Source organism: Cupressus sempervirens, chromosome 8, assembly GCF_028749045.1.
Source record: "Cupressus sempervirens isolate cs-2001-9-10 chromosome 8, ASM2874904v1, whole genome shotgun sequence".
NCBI classification, from domain to species: Eukaryota; Viridiplantae; Streptophyta; class Pinopsida; order Cupressales; family Cupressaceae; genus Cupressus; species Cupressus sempervirens.
The window spans coordinates 587,030,220-587,047,089 of NC_143125.1; the positions used below are offsets into that span (position 1 = coordinate 587,030,220).

The 16,870-nt window shown below is 36.4% G+C and overlaps 1 protein-coding gene across 4 annotated transcripts in view; it reads right to left on the reverse strand.

Annotated features, from left to right (window-relative positions):
- LOC149543802 (ribonuclease J-like) overlaps positions 1-16,870 on the reverse strand; it is a 306,576-nt gene that overhangs the window by 162,785 nt on the left and 126,921 nt on the right. For all 4 annotated transcript variants that reach the window (XR_016355684.1, XM_089798486.1, XM_089798485.1 and 1 more), the window contains 4 exons: positions 1,866-1,922; positions 1,300-1,491; positions 1,125-1,202; positions 97-279 (listed from right to left, as the gene is read on the reverse strand). Coding sequence is in view for 3 of the 4 variants with exons in the window: in XM_089798486.1 (XP_089654612.1) it covers positions 97-279; positions 1,125-1,202; positions 1,300-1,491; positions 1,866-1,922 (510 nt within the window). In the remaining variant the exon portion in view is untranslated. The remainder of the gene's footprint in view (positions 1-96; positions 280-1,124; positions 1,203-1,299; positions 1,492-1,865; positions 1,923-16,870) is intronic.

Genomic DNA, 16,870 nt, shown 5'->3' on the forward strand with positions numbered 1-16,870 from the left:
TTTCACAGTACTAATCATATCTTTTTCCTTACTATTCCCAAAATTGTCTCCATTTAAATGAACCATGACGACTAATCAAAAGCTATAATACATTACCAGCTTACGGCCAGTATGTGCAGCTGCTGCTTGCATACTACCAAGGCGATGAACATTGGAGGCAAACTGTGTTGTTATAACTCTTCCCTTTGCAGTTGCGATACGCCTTAGCAAACCCTCAGCTACATCCATTTCACTGATAGTTCTTCCAGGAGAAAGTACATTGGTGGAGTCACTCATCATCTGCCAGCACAGTGGCTTTTCAAATGAATGGAAAAGGATTGCAATTATTCAAGATTTAATAATGTAAAGTGAATAGTGTATCTGGATACCCATAATTAAAGGAAATATAGCATATGTAGAACGAAAATCAATAAGATTATTTGCTAATCCGACACCTAACATTGCCAATTGATCGTTCTTCTGAGAAAAACTTTACAATCCTAAAACAGAGTGACAATTAGGCCCATGAAAGCTGAGAAACTTGAGAACAGCTAGGCAAAGCATCCATTGCAATGCCGGTAACAGAATCCAGAAGATATATCTTGTTTGATGTAGAAAAAACCAATAATGAACAGATTCTTTACCTAAACTTTATGCTACTATAGTTATATTTTTCATTCACATAGAAGATTGCATATCATCTATTTTAGTTACTTCGATCACATACCTCAAAATACAGTATGTTTTTTAACATAATCCATATGCTAAATGGATGAAAATTAAAAGGAAGAGTGTAGAACTGACTGCAACCAATTGATCTTAAGGTCTGAGAGTTCTCAAAACAATGAATCACAGTATTATGATTCACAGACTGAGGGATATATTTTATTTTGTATATTTTAAATTTGAAATTAAATATAATTTGTAACACTTGACCTACATATAAGCATCCAAAGCAAACTCTTTTCTTGTCTTTTTCAAATTTTACTGTAACCCAAGGATTAAATAAATTTAGACATGACAAACAAAATATTGCTACAAAGAATCACACATACCTTTTCAACAGTAATGTATGTAAAAATTAAAACTTCAAACTGCTCAAATTAAAATCTTCTCCACAGTTAACAAAATAACATTTGACTCACCAAAGTAACACCTTCCTTTGCCAGTTCTTCTATAGCCATCCGATCAAAAGTATTTCCATCCACTGGTGACTCATCAATCTGTAACAAATGCAGGATATTATACATTTATATCAAAAACATATAAAGTGGGCATATTTCTGTTTTACATAATTTGCCAATGAAAGAGTTTTATTACCTTCCAGTCTCCAGTGTGGAAAATTGTCCCATCTTTGCATCGAAGCACCAATCCACAACAATCTGGAATAGAATGTGTAACCCGTATAGGTTCGATTTGAAATGGCCCAGCACGGAACTTCTCTCTCACATTAAAGAGTTTAAATCTTCCATAAGTTGGAATATTAAACTCTTTTAATCGTCTCTTTATTAGCTGCCCATTAGTGACATCCCACACATCTATTTTATTAATCTCTCTAACCATTGACCATTTCCAATATTTACTGAAGATAAAAATTTGCATCAGGAAAGTAATTACTTTTATCTCATTTTTCAATCCCAAAATTATCATTCCATAGCTGCATATCCTTCAAATGGCTCATCTAGAGCTTTGTGAAATTCAGTATCCATCAATGGAAACAAATTGCCCATTAAGAACACTTCAAGCTCAGCCTCAACCCCACCACACACCCAAACAAAGAGCATCTTTGACATTTCATTGATGAATTTCATTCTTCAACTATCAGTGGAGCAGAAATACAAATAATATCTATTCACATGTACATTTATTTACATCCAAAAGCATACCTCCATTGTAAATGATGACGAGAACACCGGTGTATGGGGATCCAACACTGGAATAACCTATTACAAACAGCCAGGATGTAGTATAAGAATATCTGTGAATTTCTTGTGTGTTGTGAAAAAACATTCAAAGTAAAAAGGGAACAAGTGCACACAGCCTTCCTATTTTGCTAACCTTAGCCAAGAATTTCTCTTTAGATAAATTTATTGATCAATGATCAATCCAATCTACACCAAAAAAACGCAATTACACCTTATTATAACGAGAAATTTAGTTCAAGTGAGAGGTGGAAGATAGCAGATGAATATACGGAGTTGTTCCCCTTTTTCTTAGAAAGCAGTTAAAGTTCGGAACAAATTTATGAAATGCACAACTGTTCTTTTATGTATCAGTTGCATATCTATTTAAAACTTCAGAAAAATAATTTTATAATCTCCTATTTAGATGTTTGTGACATTGCATGATATAGTTTGGAAAAATAGACAACTAGAAGATCTTTTAGAGTACGAGTTTTTAGCTTAAGTATAATATCGATCCTGTAAATCTTCATTTAATATGCATTTATTATACCTCAACACCTTGAAGTATAATCTAGGAAAGATGGGGTCAAATCATATTAGATGAAAAGCGTAGATCAAGATGTTAAATGCACCTAATGGTTGTAAATTGTAACTCACTTGTTTGATTGTTAATTGGAGATGCAATGAATGCTGAGATTAACATTTATTCTCATGAGATGGATTTACTCTAAGTTGTTGATCTTGGTTCTGATACAAATTCGGGTTTGGGTTTTAGGATTCAGCAAAACAAAATTATGGGAGGGTTCTAGTACTAGGTGTGTATATATCAAAGTAATGAGAATCAAAATCAGAATCGAATCGGCTATGAATCAACAAATTTAAAAACCCTTTAAATTTAGAGATTTTAACAATTTAAAACTTATTTCATGCACCCTTTATTGAATATAACTTATATTACCAATATTTCAGTCCTAGGCCCGATTTTTGTAATTGGATTTATCAAATGTATTATATTTGCTAAGAATGGGAAAGTGTTATTTGATTGAATATCCAATGTTCTAGTACTCCATATGAATTCGGAACTGTGTTGCCTCACTATTCTTCTATATGACACCACTGATATAATTATCCCAATTGTATTTGTCGCACATGTATAAGAGTATGTATTCTTTGGATGTTTCTCTTTCTGAGTTGTCAAACCCCGACATTGTGGGGAGATTTTGAATCCTTTCCTTGGTGGGTGGAAAACTAATAGTCCTAGTCCTTATTGGAGATGAATGATTTACTATTTTAGTCAAATGTGTGAGAGGCGTGACTTCTGTAGCTATTGCAGAGATACAATGATGTTAAGGTTTTTTGTAAGTTCGATTTTTTTAAAAGAAAAATTCTACCGATTCATGGAGCCGATTCAAGGGATTTTTTCCATGAATCGCATGAATCAGTGATTCAGGCGATTCATGGGAAAAAATCGGCTAAACCAATTCCCGACTCATAAAAAATTGCCTAGCCTAAATCAAATTGCCAAACTGGCGATTCAAGCGATTTCCGGGCAATTCTCGAAACTATGGTATATATACACGTGTATTAATATATTAAATATATATACGTATTGATATATTAAAATTCTAAATTTATATATACATCATAGATTCATACACGTAATATTTTCAATATTCATTCATCATTGGTACAAAACTTCAAACATATAATAAATTATAAGCATGAAACTCATAAATCCATAATCAATAAAATTATAAATAAAATACCTCATATATCATATTCATACTTTGCAAAAGTCTCAAAATGCCATTATACAATGAAAATTTTACAAGCCATATTTCATATTTAATGTTTAAATGCATCTTCATTATGCATGCTTTATGGTTGAAATTAGGGTTTTGGAAGGTTTTTAGATTTAAAAATAAATGAAAGTAGCATGTGGGGCCCATTTTTGCGGGCCAACGGCCTTGGGTGCTCAAGGATTCTACCAAATTCTACTTGAATTCTGCTTGGGTCCCTAACGGGCAATTGGGTTCATTGTGGGTTCTTCTTTGCATGACCAACATGGAATCCAACTAATGTAAGTGACCCTACAGAAATTCAGGCAGAATCCATGAAGAACCAAAACCAAAAACAGTACCATAATCATATTTCAGGCCGGTTGTGAGCTTTTTACAACATTGTCCCATTGGAAATGGGGAACCCCTCTTTTTGGTTTGGTCTTCGGTGGTCTTGGCAGCAATTCTCAAGTCTCCAAGTTGAAGAGATGAGTTTCAGCAACTTTGGTTCGTTGGGTAGCCAAGATAGTTGAGGATACAAGCGAGAGCCGGGCTAAGTTATCAAGGATATGGAATTTAAATCAAGAGATTTCTGATGAAATGAGTTAGAATCTTTTCAAAATCCTAGTTCAAATTTCAATTTCATCTTAAAAAGTCAAAAAATTGTGGGACATAACATTTGATGGGAAAATGTTCAATCCTGAAATTTGGCTAAGCCTAGAATTTCTAAGAAGCTCCCAAATTCTAAAATCTTTATTATATCTCTTATGAACTTACAACCCATCAAACATCCTACCAATATTTATACAAAATATAACTTAAAAGTATAAGAATGATAACTTAAATATTATATTTTATATAAATAACTTCACCCTCCAAGCTGAAGAAATTTAATGGTCAAGTTGGGAGTTTCAACATGAAAAATCAGGCTGGAATTAGCAAGATCGTGGGATTTCCACTCAAGACTCTTCTCCAAATCTTCCCCATGTAGAGATCTTGAGCAAGATACCTTAAAACTTGGGAATTTCATTCCCAACATCCTAAAACTTCCACCATCTCTCCAAGTTGAAATGCAATGAGATTAAAATGGGAAATGAATATTGCGAATCCAGCATGACGATTTTGAAATTCAAGAATTTGGCCAAATATGCACATCAAGATGATAGGTAAGACCTTAACCAAGGGCAGACCTTCTCAAGACTTAGGAAATTCAATCCCAACTCACGAGATCTCTGGCATCTGCCATGAATCCTCAAGAGCGGAATTTTTATAATACTTGGGATTCAAAAACCCAACATCCCAAAATCTCTGCCCTTGAAATAAAGGGGGTATTTGCTACAAAAAGAGAATTTGATTGGAGTTCAAGAGAAAATCAAAACATGATGAAGAGTTTGATTTCATTCAAAGTGATATGGCGGCAATTTTGATGAAATTCCAACAGTTAAACTTTGATTTTGTTAAATTGGAACTAAAATTTGCAGAGAACAGGAAGTCTCAGCTTAACAAACAAGGAAAATCAGAAGTATAATTTGAAAAAAAAGAAATCTAGGTTGAAATAAAAGGAAACTTAGACCTTAGGGAAATCAAAATTCTTGATCAAATTGCTTTGTCTAACAAAAGTTGAAGCTAGGTACATTTATGTATCATCTAAGCTTTAAGATTTCCTTCGTGTCGTTTATGCTTATCATTTTCTGAACTTAATACAGTGTTCTCCTTTGTTTTGCAAGGTAACTATGAAGGAGATACTTCAAGCTGTAAATCTTCTACAAATTCTGTCTGATCAGACTGAGATAATAACGTCTATGATGCTTGCTGAAGATAATTTTGAGACTCAGACTTGCATGAAGTAATGTCAGTAATATAAATATTATTCTGGAATGTTTTTGTCTCTGAAAGTATTTGTATAAGGCAGAATTAAATAAAGGAACAAACTATATATAATTTGTGTCCTTTATATACAACCACACCCTATATAAATACTGTAACCAAAGGGCATGTCCCTTGAAGGGACATGACCCTATCTAGGTCGGCCCAAAACTGCATTCTCATTATTGGCAATCAAAGGAGGTATTGGTTGGTAAACAGATTTAACTAAAATTAGTTAAGGTTAATACTAAAACACAATCATCTCAAGAAGTCACTGATCATGCCTAGACAAGGAGCAATATATATATGTAATGTCCCCTCTTTAGTTCGACATGGCATTGATCATGGATTTGCCTATTACAGACTCTCGTAGGCAAATGGTGTGGAAAGAGAGTCAATTCTGCGGATCAGATAGTCATATCTTGCTCTTGAAGAAGTGTTAAGAGGTTATATTTTATCATTATGTGATATTGGGGCCCACATGTTATAATTTTAATTTGAGTTGCACTTTTTATTTTATAAAATTACTTTATTATAAAAAAGTGCATTATAATGAGAAATTATAAAGGATGTTTCTAGAAGTTCTAGCAACTTCTTAGAAAAGTGAATAAATAGAGGGTTGGGCCTCTCATTTGGACATGCTTGGATTGGAGAACTCTTCTACTTCTTCATTGTGAAGACATTTGTGGACTTTGGATCTGCAAATTATTCGATCTTTGGGAACGAATCACTCCCTTGGATTGGCGACTTTGAGGGTGTGAAATATCACCTGAATTGTTGCATAATTGGAGTTGGTATTCAGCCATCTCATTGGAGCTTATTGAGAATTCGTTGTTAGGGTTTGTTTTTGGTTGGAATAAGGATTTCAGATTTGCCCTATCATTTGAGAAGCATTTGACAAGAGTTTGAAGACAGAATAAGTGCATTTTCAGAATTGGCAAAGCAGGGTTCGGAACCACATAATTGCTCATATCTCCTCAACCCCTTGGAGTTATTTTTTATGGTTTTACAGGGTTACTACCTAACCCTAGGCGCCCATTTTCCTTGCATTTGGGGGTCCCAAAACCCTAATATTATTTTATTTCAGCAGCCGTACAAGTACGGCCTGGTACGGCCCTGCTAGTTTGGGCAGCAGCAGCAAATTAAGGACAGTTTGGGGGTGCGGTTGGAGGTCTTCATCAACGATCTGCAGCAAAACGTGGTGTTCTTCCATAGTTTTTCAAACCAGGTTCTTGCATTCTGAAATATATGTCAATTTTTGGGTAAATTTGCTGTCATACAGTCATTGTAATAATCAGTCCAGAATTGGTAATAAAATAATTTCAGAATTTATTGCATTGTAATTGAAATATAGTTCAATGGCTTTATATATATTGTAATTCTGTGATTATATTCTGAAAGTATCAAATTTGAAATTACCATATTCTGAATATTGTCACTGTTACACGCCAAGTGTTTGACAAAATTCCTAAGTTCAGTTTGAGGGTTTCTGTGGCCTTTATAGAGAGGGTCATTACCCTTTATTTGAGCCAAATGGGTATCCAAAAATGTAAAGACATAAAATAGAAACTAAGTCTAAGTACATTTTTTTTGGGTGACACAGGATTGCCCTTATACCTCTGGATGCTCCTGCATCAGACACCCAGGGCAGATTGAAAAGTGACCCTGTCACTTTATGGATGGTAGAGGAAATCCCAAATGGGAAACCTCAGCTGCTGAAATCCAAGTTGAGTCCTCGATCGGCCGTCCTTTCCATTTTACCAAATACTCTTCATACTGCCTGTTTCTGGTACTCCTACCCACACGTTGATCTAGAATGTCTTCTATCTCCTCCTTCTTAGAAGCAGGAATTGGACATGGCTCTAAAACCAGCTCCTCATCAACACCATCATCATGATACTCTGTCAAATCTGCAATGTTGAAAATGGGAGAAATGTGAATACCATCTGGCAGCTCCACCTCATATGCATTTCCTGAGTTATGTTTCTTCAAAATTTTGCAGGGGCCAAATTTCTTCATTTTCAGCTTGTTGTAAGTACCAACTGGAAATCTTTCTTTTCGTAAGTGCACGATGACTAGATCCCCTACTTGGAATTCCTTATGTCTTCTCCTTGCATCAGCCCTAGCTTTATACTCTTGATTCATCTTGATAATGTGTGCTTGAACCTCCTCATGTAGACGCTTGATGTGTTCAGCAAATTCCTCAGCTTCAGCACTTGTTCTCTCCCCTTGTTCTATCTTCCTCAATTCTGGTGCAGTCCTTGGGCTATTCCCATATACAATTTGAAATGGTGATTTTCCAGTACTCCTATTTACAGAGTTATTATAAGCAAACTCTGCCTGTGGTAGAATCAAATCCCATCCCTTGGGCTTATCCCCGACTAAACATCTCAGCAAATTGCCCAGACTTCTATTTACCACTTCTGTTTGGCCATCAGTCTGTGGGTGATGCGTGGAACTGAATTTCAAGTCTGTTCTCAACTTCTTCCATAATGTCCTCCAGAAATACCCCACAAATTTAGTATCTCGGTCAGAAACTATACTCCTTGGAAGACCATGTAGTCTTACCACCTCTTTGAAAAACAAGTCTGCAATATGGACAGCATCATGAGTTTTGTGGCATGGAATGAAATGTGCCATTTTGGAGAACCTATCAACCACCACGAATACTGAGTCATTACCCCTTTGTGTCCTTGGCAATCCAAGAACAAAATCCATACTTATGTCCTCCCATGGCCTTGATGGAACAGGCAATGGCTGATATAGGCCAGTATTTTGACTAAACCCCTTGGCAACTTGACAAACTTGGCAACTCTGTACAAACTTCTTCACATCCTGTGTAATTTGAGGCCAAAAATAATGTTCTCTAAGAATGGCAATGGTCTTATCCCGACCAAAATGTCCTGCCATCCCTCCACTGTGTTTCTCCTTAATCAGATTTTCCCTCATGGAACTCCTTGGAATGCACAATTGACTACCTTTGAACAACATGCCATCCTGAATCAAATAGTCTAACCACTTGGTTCTATCTACAGCAACAGGTTCTTTACAAGCTTTCCATGCTTCAGCAAAATCAGGATCCTCGGGGTACAAATTCTTGAGTTCATCAAACCCAACTACTTCAACCTGCATTGTTGTAAGCAACAACTGTCTCCTACTTAATGCATCTGCAACCCTGTTAGATTTTCCACTTCTATGCTTCAACACAAATGTATAACTCTGCAAGAATTCTACCCACTTCATATGCCTCTGATTCAATTTACCTTGGCTATTTAGGTACTGTAATGCCTGATGATCAGTATACAAAACAAATTCCTTTGGCAATAAATAATGCCTCCATTTCTTTAAGGCCTGAACTATCGCATAGAACTCTTGATCATAAACAGAATACTTCTTCTTTGCATCATTCAATTTTTCACTAAAATATGCAATAGGCTTACCTTCTTGGCTTAATACAGCCCCAATAGCGCTACCGCTAGCATCACAGTCCACCTGGAATACTTTTCTGAAATCTGGAAGTGCCAACACAGGCTGTTCAGTCACCTTCTTCTTCAGCAATTCAAAACTTCTCGCAGCTACTGCAGTCCATTTGAACTCTTTTCTATCCCCTCTTATTGTATCAGTTAGAGGTGCACATATGCCACTGAAATTCTTAATAAACTTCCTGTAAAAACTAACCAGACCATGAAATGATCTTACCTCAGTAGCAGACCTTGGAGTAGGCGAACAAAATGGGAATAATCAGGATGAGAGACATAATGGAGGCGAACAAATTGGGAACAATTTCGGTCATGCCCCCCAGCAAGCTCGGACAATAAGTTCGAGGCCTATGATTCCTACGTTCCTTCCTAAAGCTCCAGAGCAGCTGGTACCAGAACCCCAGATCACTGACATACAGGATCAGCTGAGGAGAGATTGGGAAGCAGGAGGACCAGATTTTACAGCTGCAATCACCTTTAGAGAGTATATGGATGTGCGGATGAAGCATATGCCCCGTGGACAAGACAGGACTCAGAACTATGAGCTACGAAAGAAAGTAGGAAAACTACAGTTACCATATTATGATGGCTCGGGGAAGTCTACAGCAAGAGCTTGGGTTCAAAAGCTTGACACATACTTTCAATTGAATCCTATGTCTGAGGAAGAAGCTATTAAGTATGCAGCAATTCACCTGGATGGGTTAGCACACGAATGGTGGCATCATGGTATGATCACTATGGGTCATGCACACATTACCTCATATGTGGAGTTTACGGAGAGACTGATTGAACGTTTTGATAAGAAAGATCCAGAACTCCATTTCAAGGAATTAGCCCAGCTTAAACAGTGGGGCTCATTGGAAACATACATTTCAGAGTTTCAGAAACTTGCAGTGTTAGTAACAGATGTATCTGAATGAAGGCTATTGGTTTTATTTATGGATGGGTTAGTTGATCCATTGAGAGGGTGGATTAAAGCTCTCAACCCTCCCACTTTGCAGGAAGCCATTAAGAAAGCTCGTGACATGGATTCCTCTTCAGCTTCTAAAAATAAATTTCAGGCAAAGAGTTTCCCTTCAGGAAAAGATAAGGACAGGAAACCCTTTCATAGAGAGGCAGAGCTACCTAAGGAAGAAAGTAAGAGGCTGGACAAGGAGACACTTAATGACTTGCGTAGGAAGAAGCTATGCTTCTATTGCAAAGGCCCGTATGAGTACGGCCATGACTGTCCTATGAGGCCAAAAGGGAAGGCCAACCGGGCAATGTGGGCTTATTACGAAGGCTCAGATTCAGATGGTTCAGAACATCATGATGAGGATCCTGATGAAGCAGAGGGAGAGCAGGAGATAGACAGTGCAGGGCAAAGGCAGGAAACAGAGCTACATTTACAGGAAGCACGACTGTCTAGTATCCAGAGAGAGGGATCTTTCAGACTTCGGGGAGTCTTGGCTGGACAGAAGGTTATTACATTGTTGGACACAGGTGCCACGCATAATTTCATTGATGCACGATTCGTAGAAAAGCGTGGACTCATTACTGAGGAGTTCGAGGGACTAAGAGTCAAGGTAGCTGATGGATACACTCTTCGTTGTGACAGGATGGTACGAGAGAACTTCTAGAAACATCCTTTATAATTTCTCATTATAATGCACTTTTTTATAATAAAGTAATTTTATAAAATAAAAAGTGCAACTCAAATTAAAATTATAACATGTGGGCCCCAATATCACATAATGATAAAATATAACCTCTTAACACTTCTTCAAGAGCAAGATATGACTATCTAATCCGCAGAATTGACTCTCTTTCCACACCATTTGCCTACGAGAGTCTGTAATAGGCAAATCCATGATCAATGCCATGTCGAACTAAAGAGGGGACATTACAATATATAAGCCTTCATAAGGTATTACATGAAAGATAAGATCTGTTTGATCTGCACAGTCAGATCAATATGGTGAAAAAAAGTTATAGTTTTAACACTCCCTCTTAACTTGAATACAGAGAGATAACATATCTAGAATCATCAATTACGATAAATAAGCATAGATTTATACTCTATATCTATCTAAATCTTCTAAGCATATGGTATCATTGAACGCATGATACTAAGTCATATTACTAAACCTGTGATGTGACTTATCACTCATACTAGTGATAATAATTTTGCATGGGATGCAATATACAAAATAAAACTGGAAAATTCTTCCTTTACCCAAGTTGAGACTCATAGGTACTGGCAAGCCTATATCACAATATGATCCTGAGTTAAGATCTACAAAAACACAGGATAAACTCTAGAGAAAAATTAAATTCTTCATTTATCCAAGTTGTGACTTATAGGCATAGAGATGTCTACACCACAATGTGATCTTGAACTCATCTAGATCTTGACAGTAGATCTCTACTATTCAACCCATTATCTAAGAGATCGTCATCTCTCATAATGTCTTTTATACAAGTGATCATTATCTCAGATATCGTCACCACTTAGATAATGAATACAAATGGTGAAGCCCATAATAGTCAATAGACTAACAATAAAAAAAATATTTTATTAATAATTTAAAGAATACAAATGTTTTATAATTCAACCATACCAAGTCTTTTCCTGAAGTGATCTATCTTCACTCGAGAGAGAGGTTTGGTAAGAATATATGATGTCTGATCTATAGTGCAAATGTACTCTAATTTTATAGTATTCCTGTCTACCATATCTCGCACATAATGGTAAGGAATTTCTATATGCTTGGACTTGTCATGAAAAACTAGATTCACAGAAAGCTTGATGGCACTCTACTAATCACAATGAATAATCATAGGATTCATGGCTTCACCAAATAATCCCACAAACAACTTTCTAAGCAAAACTGCTTCCCTAGAGCCCACTGTTGTGGCAATGTATCATGAAATTGATTTTGCACAAGCTTATGCAGTGATGACATTTTCACAAACTAAGTTGGCTCAACAACAAGAAGAGGCTGAAAAGAAATTGGATGTTCCTCAGATGACTGTTACTATTGCAAAGAGGGGGAAACTATTGCCCAGTCTACCTAATGATCCAGCTACAAATCAAGTAAGTGTTGATCAAACTATTCCTGCATCTACTATTTTAAAACCCAATATGCTTAAATCTCAAGTTGACCATTTTAATTCTTCCTTAGCAAATTCTTTTCAAGCTTTCGATATCATAGATCATGCTAAGAAGACCAAGATTCAAATGTCTGAGGTAGAATACCCACAAGCTTATCCAACTCAGCTGGATAGACTTGCTAAATTTGTCAAAGAATCCCAACCTACTCAAACCCATTTGGTCACTCCTGATGTCAAGAATATGCCAAATAACTTAGTAACCATTCCATCCTCAGTACCAGGGAAGATTGAGCCTTTCTATCTTTCTCTTTTGGTCAATGGTTTTAAGTTAAGTAATTGCATCATAGATTCAGGTGCTTCTGCTAATGTCATGCCTGCCAAGGTTGCTGATGCCTTAGGTTTGACCTTAACCAAGCCCTTTGGTAGTTGCTATTCTATGGAGAACAAACAAGTGCCTCTGAAAGGGCAAATCAAAGACGCTCAGTTTGCCTTTGCGCCCTTCCCAGAGAAAAAGATCAAAATGACGGTCTTAGTTGTTGATGTACCAACCTCCTATGGTATGTTACTTGGTCACAATTTTCATAAGGATGTAGGAGGAGAACTTAACATGGATATGACTAAAGCTAGAATACCTGTTAAAGGTATTATGCAGAAATTGTATCCAAAAAGAGAAACAAAGTATGTGGTAGTCAAATCCAATGATCCACATGCTCAAATTCTTTTTGAATCAGCAGGGATGGGAAATTATTATCTACATGCTAATGAAATATCTAAATTTGCCAAAGATTGGACGAACTCTGAAAGTTCATTATTATCCGACATTAAGAGATTTGTTGTTGCCATAGAGGAAGATGTCATTCCTGATGAAAAGACTATTCTTAAAGATGATCCTATGGATTGTTTTAAGGTTGAAGAGATGCATTCTGAGAGTGATTCTATTGATTCTCTTTAAGGAAGAATTATTCTAAATGATTCTGGTGCTAGCACAAGTAGCTCTACTACTGTTTGGGTTATGGAATTCGATGGCAGTTGTGCTTCTATGGGATCTAGTGCTGGAGTTGTTTTTATTTCTCCTGATGGCGAATTCTTCCCTTTTTCATACAAGTTGCAGTTTCCTAACACCAATAACATGGCTGAATATGAAGCCCTAATATTGGGATTGAACATGGCGCAGGCTACAGGAATTCTAAAGGAGATGCTAAATTGGTAGTGTGTCAAATTAAAGGTCAATATCAAGCCAGAAATAACCGACTTAGACACTATCGTGATTTAGCCTGGGATTACATCAAGCTTTTTGATGCTTTCAATATTTCAGTAATTCCCAGAGAATTAAATGATAGAGCTCATGTGCTTGTTGTTTCAGCTACTCTTCTACTTCCACATCAGGATTTTGAAGATAACATCTATGAAATATAGTTGGTCTACTGACCAAGTATTTCGGATAATTGTGGACATTGGCAAGTGTTCAACGATGATAATCAGATCATTAACTTTCTTGAAACAAAAGAAGGTTTTGATGAAAAGTACTTTGAAGGAGGTGAGTATGATCCAAATGAAGTGCTTTCTAAAGTAGATCCAAAAAACCGGTCATGAAGTCATTCAACTTAAAGGGAACAAGATTCCTAAAGGATTGGTTTCGTTGGAAAAGTTGTTTGAAAAACATGATAGGTATATCAAAGAACAACAAAAGACAAGAACCAGGTCTATGGAACAGTAGGAGAAACACAATATTGGAATGGATAAAGACCCAAAGCTAGTGAACATTGGTAATTGGTGCACAGAAGAAGAGAAAGAAAAGTTCATTACTCTTCTTCGTGAATATAAAGATGTTCTAGCTTATTCTTATGAAGATCCTGAGTCTTTTCATCCTAAAGAATTACAACATGATATTCCTCTAAAGTTTGGTGCAGCTCCTTTTCGCCAAAAGCAAAGGCAATATAATCCAAAGATTTTAGGTACTATTCTAGCTGAAATTTAGAAGATGCTTGAAGCAGGTATCATTTTTCCTATCCATCATTCATCTTGGGTAGCCATTATTGTTCTTGTCAAAAAGAAGAATGGCGAGATTCGCATATGTGTGGATTTCCGCAATCTTAATCAAGCATCACTTAAGGATAATTATCCATTACCTGTCATGGACCAAGTGTTGCAAGCTGTTACTGGTTCTGAGATGTTGTCTATGCTTGACAACTTTTCTAGATATAATCAAATTGAGGTCCGTGAAGATGATCAATACAAAACAACATTCACTACCCCATGGGGTACTTTTGCATATAGGTGGATGCCTTTTGGTCTTATTAATGCTGGAGCGACTTTTCAAAGAGCAATGGATCGTGCCTTTGATGGTTTAATCAATGATAGTATTGTTGTGTACTTAAATGACTTGATTGTTTATTCCAAAAAAAGTCAAGATCATTTCTTTCATCTACGACAAGTTTTGGAAAGGTGTAGACAACATGGCGTGTCTTTAAATACCAAGAAGTCAATTTTTGGTTTGATGGAGGGAAAACTCCTAGGACACATTGTGTCAAAGGAAGGTATTAAAATTGATCCTGAGAGGGTACTGGCAATTCAAAGCCTATCTCTACCATCAAGTAAGACAACAGTTCATTCTTTCTTCGGAAAGGTGAATTTTCTCAGAATATTTGAACTTGATTTTGCCGAATTAACTCATCATATTGTTGAGATGATGAAAGCCAACACTGTTTTCCATTGGAATTATGAAGGAAAGCATTTACAGAAACCAAGGACGCTATAGCACATGCCCCTGTGTTGGTATGTCCTGATTACACTAAAAGTTTTATTATGTATAGTTATGCTTCAGAGCATACCCTTTCTGCTATCCTAATGCAGAAAAATAATGAAGGTGTTGAATCACCTATTTCATTTATGAGTTGTCCTCTGAAAGCTCATGAATTGAGATACAGCCATTGTCAAGGCAGTGAAGCATTTTAGATTCTATATTTTAAACTCCCATATCATTGCTCTAATTCTAAATACTACAGTCAAGACTATCCTGACTCAACAAGATTTTGGTACAAAAAGAGAGAACTAGATTGCTAAGATTCAAGAGTATGATATGGAGATACGCCATACCAAATTAGTTTGTGCTAAGCGACTTTGTCAGCTTATGGCTGAAAATGAACCATTACAAGTAGAAGATGAGAACTACTCCTCACTTCTTACTGTATTGTATGTTAGTACAATGGATGATTGGTTTTCCAACATGCCTTATTATTTAAGTTATGGCGAATGTCCCCCTCACTTGACATACAAAGAAAAAAGGACTCTCAAGTTGAAAGATTCTAGTTTTGTTCTGTGGAAAATGGTCTCTTCAAGCAAGCATTGGATGGAACATTTTTAAGGTGTGTTGATAAAACTCAGCAAGTCCAACTTTTGGATTCTTTTCACAACCGAGTATGTGGTGGACATTTCTCAGCACCTGTCACTGCTCATAATATTTTGACAGCACAATATTATTGGCCCACACTTTTTCAAGATGCATATCAATGGGTAAGGAAATGTAAGTTATGCCAGCAGTTTGTTGGTAAGCAGAAACTTGTTGCCCTTCCATTGAAGCCAGTAGTAATTGATGAGCCATTTCAACAATGGGGAATTGATTTCATTGGTACAATTAATCCACCTTCAAGCAAAGATCATACTTATATATTAGCAGCAACAAACTACTTCACCAAACGAGTTGAAGCAATTTTGGTAAAAGGCTCTACATCAGAGATTATTTGTGATTTTTTGAAGCTGAACATCATCTCACGTTTTGGTGTTCCAAATAAGATTGTGGCAGATAATGCAGTTGTTTTCTCTTCCAAGGAGATTATTGAATTTTGTTTCAATAATGGAGTTACATTGGCACATGCATCTGATTATTACCCTCAAGGTAATGGTCAAGCGAAATCGAGCAACAAAAATTTGGTGAACATTATGAAGAAGTTGATTGATTCAAATCAGCGAACCTGGCACAAGGCTTTGTTTGATGCTTTGTGGGCAGATCGGATCACTCCGAAGCAAGCAATTGGAATGTCACCTTTTCAATTGTTATATGGGGTCAATGTTGAGATTCCAATAACTTTAGAGTTTCTTGCTCTCAAGTTAGTGCGTGCTATTGACGATGAAACTTATTCAGATGCACTAGATAAGAGAATTATGTATCTTCAACAGTTGGAGGAATGAAGAAAAGAAGTGGTTGATACGCTTGTTGCTCATCGGCAACAAGTGAAAATTCATTTTGATAAGAAGGTCAAGTATCGAGAATTTCAAATTGGTGATCTTGTCCTACTCTAGGACAAGAGGCGAGAACGAAAAGGAATGCATGGTAAATTTGATTCTCTTTGGCGAGGTCCTTTCACAATTCATCAGATTGCGGGTGAAAACAGTTTCTGGCTCGCATACCATGATGGAACACCAATGCCACTGCCTTACAGTGGATAGCATCTGAAACATTACTTCCAGTAATTATCAAATAAGTACCCCTTGTACATAGTTTTGGTTTTTGAGTCGTTACTTTAATTTTTTGTTTTCTTGTGTTGCCCGACTCTATTGCCCAATGGAGTGGATAAAGGCACTTAGAGAATTGGATTCTATGTCACTCCTTGTTTCCAACAACAAACAAGTAACATTACCCAAATAGAACCAGCTATTGTCCTGTGTTTTGTCACCACAAAATGTTGGTAACAGCACGAAACTTTTTCAAGCTAGTTTCACGTTTCTCTAAGCTTGAATTTGATATTCAATTGTTTAATGTTGATTGATTGAT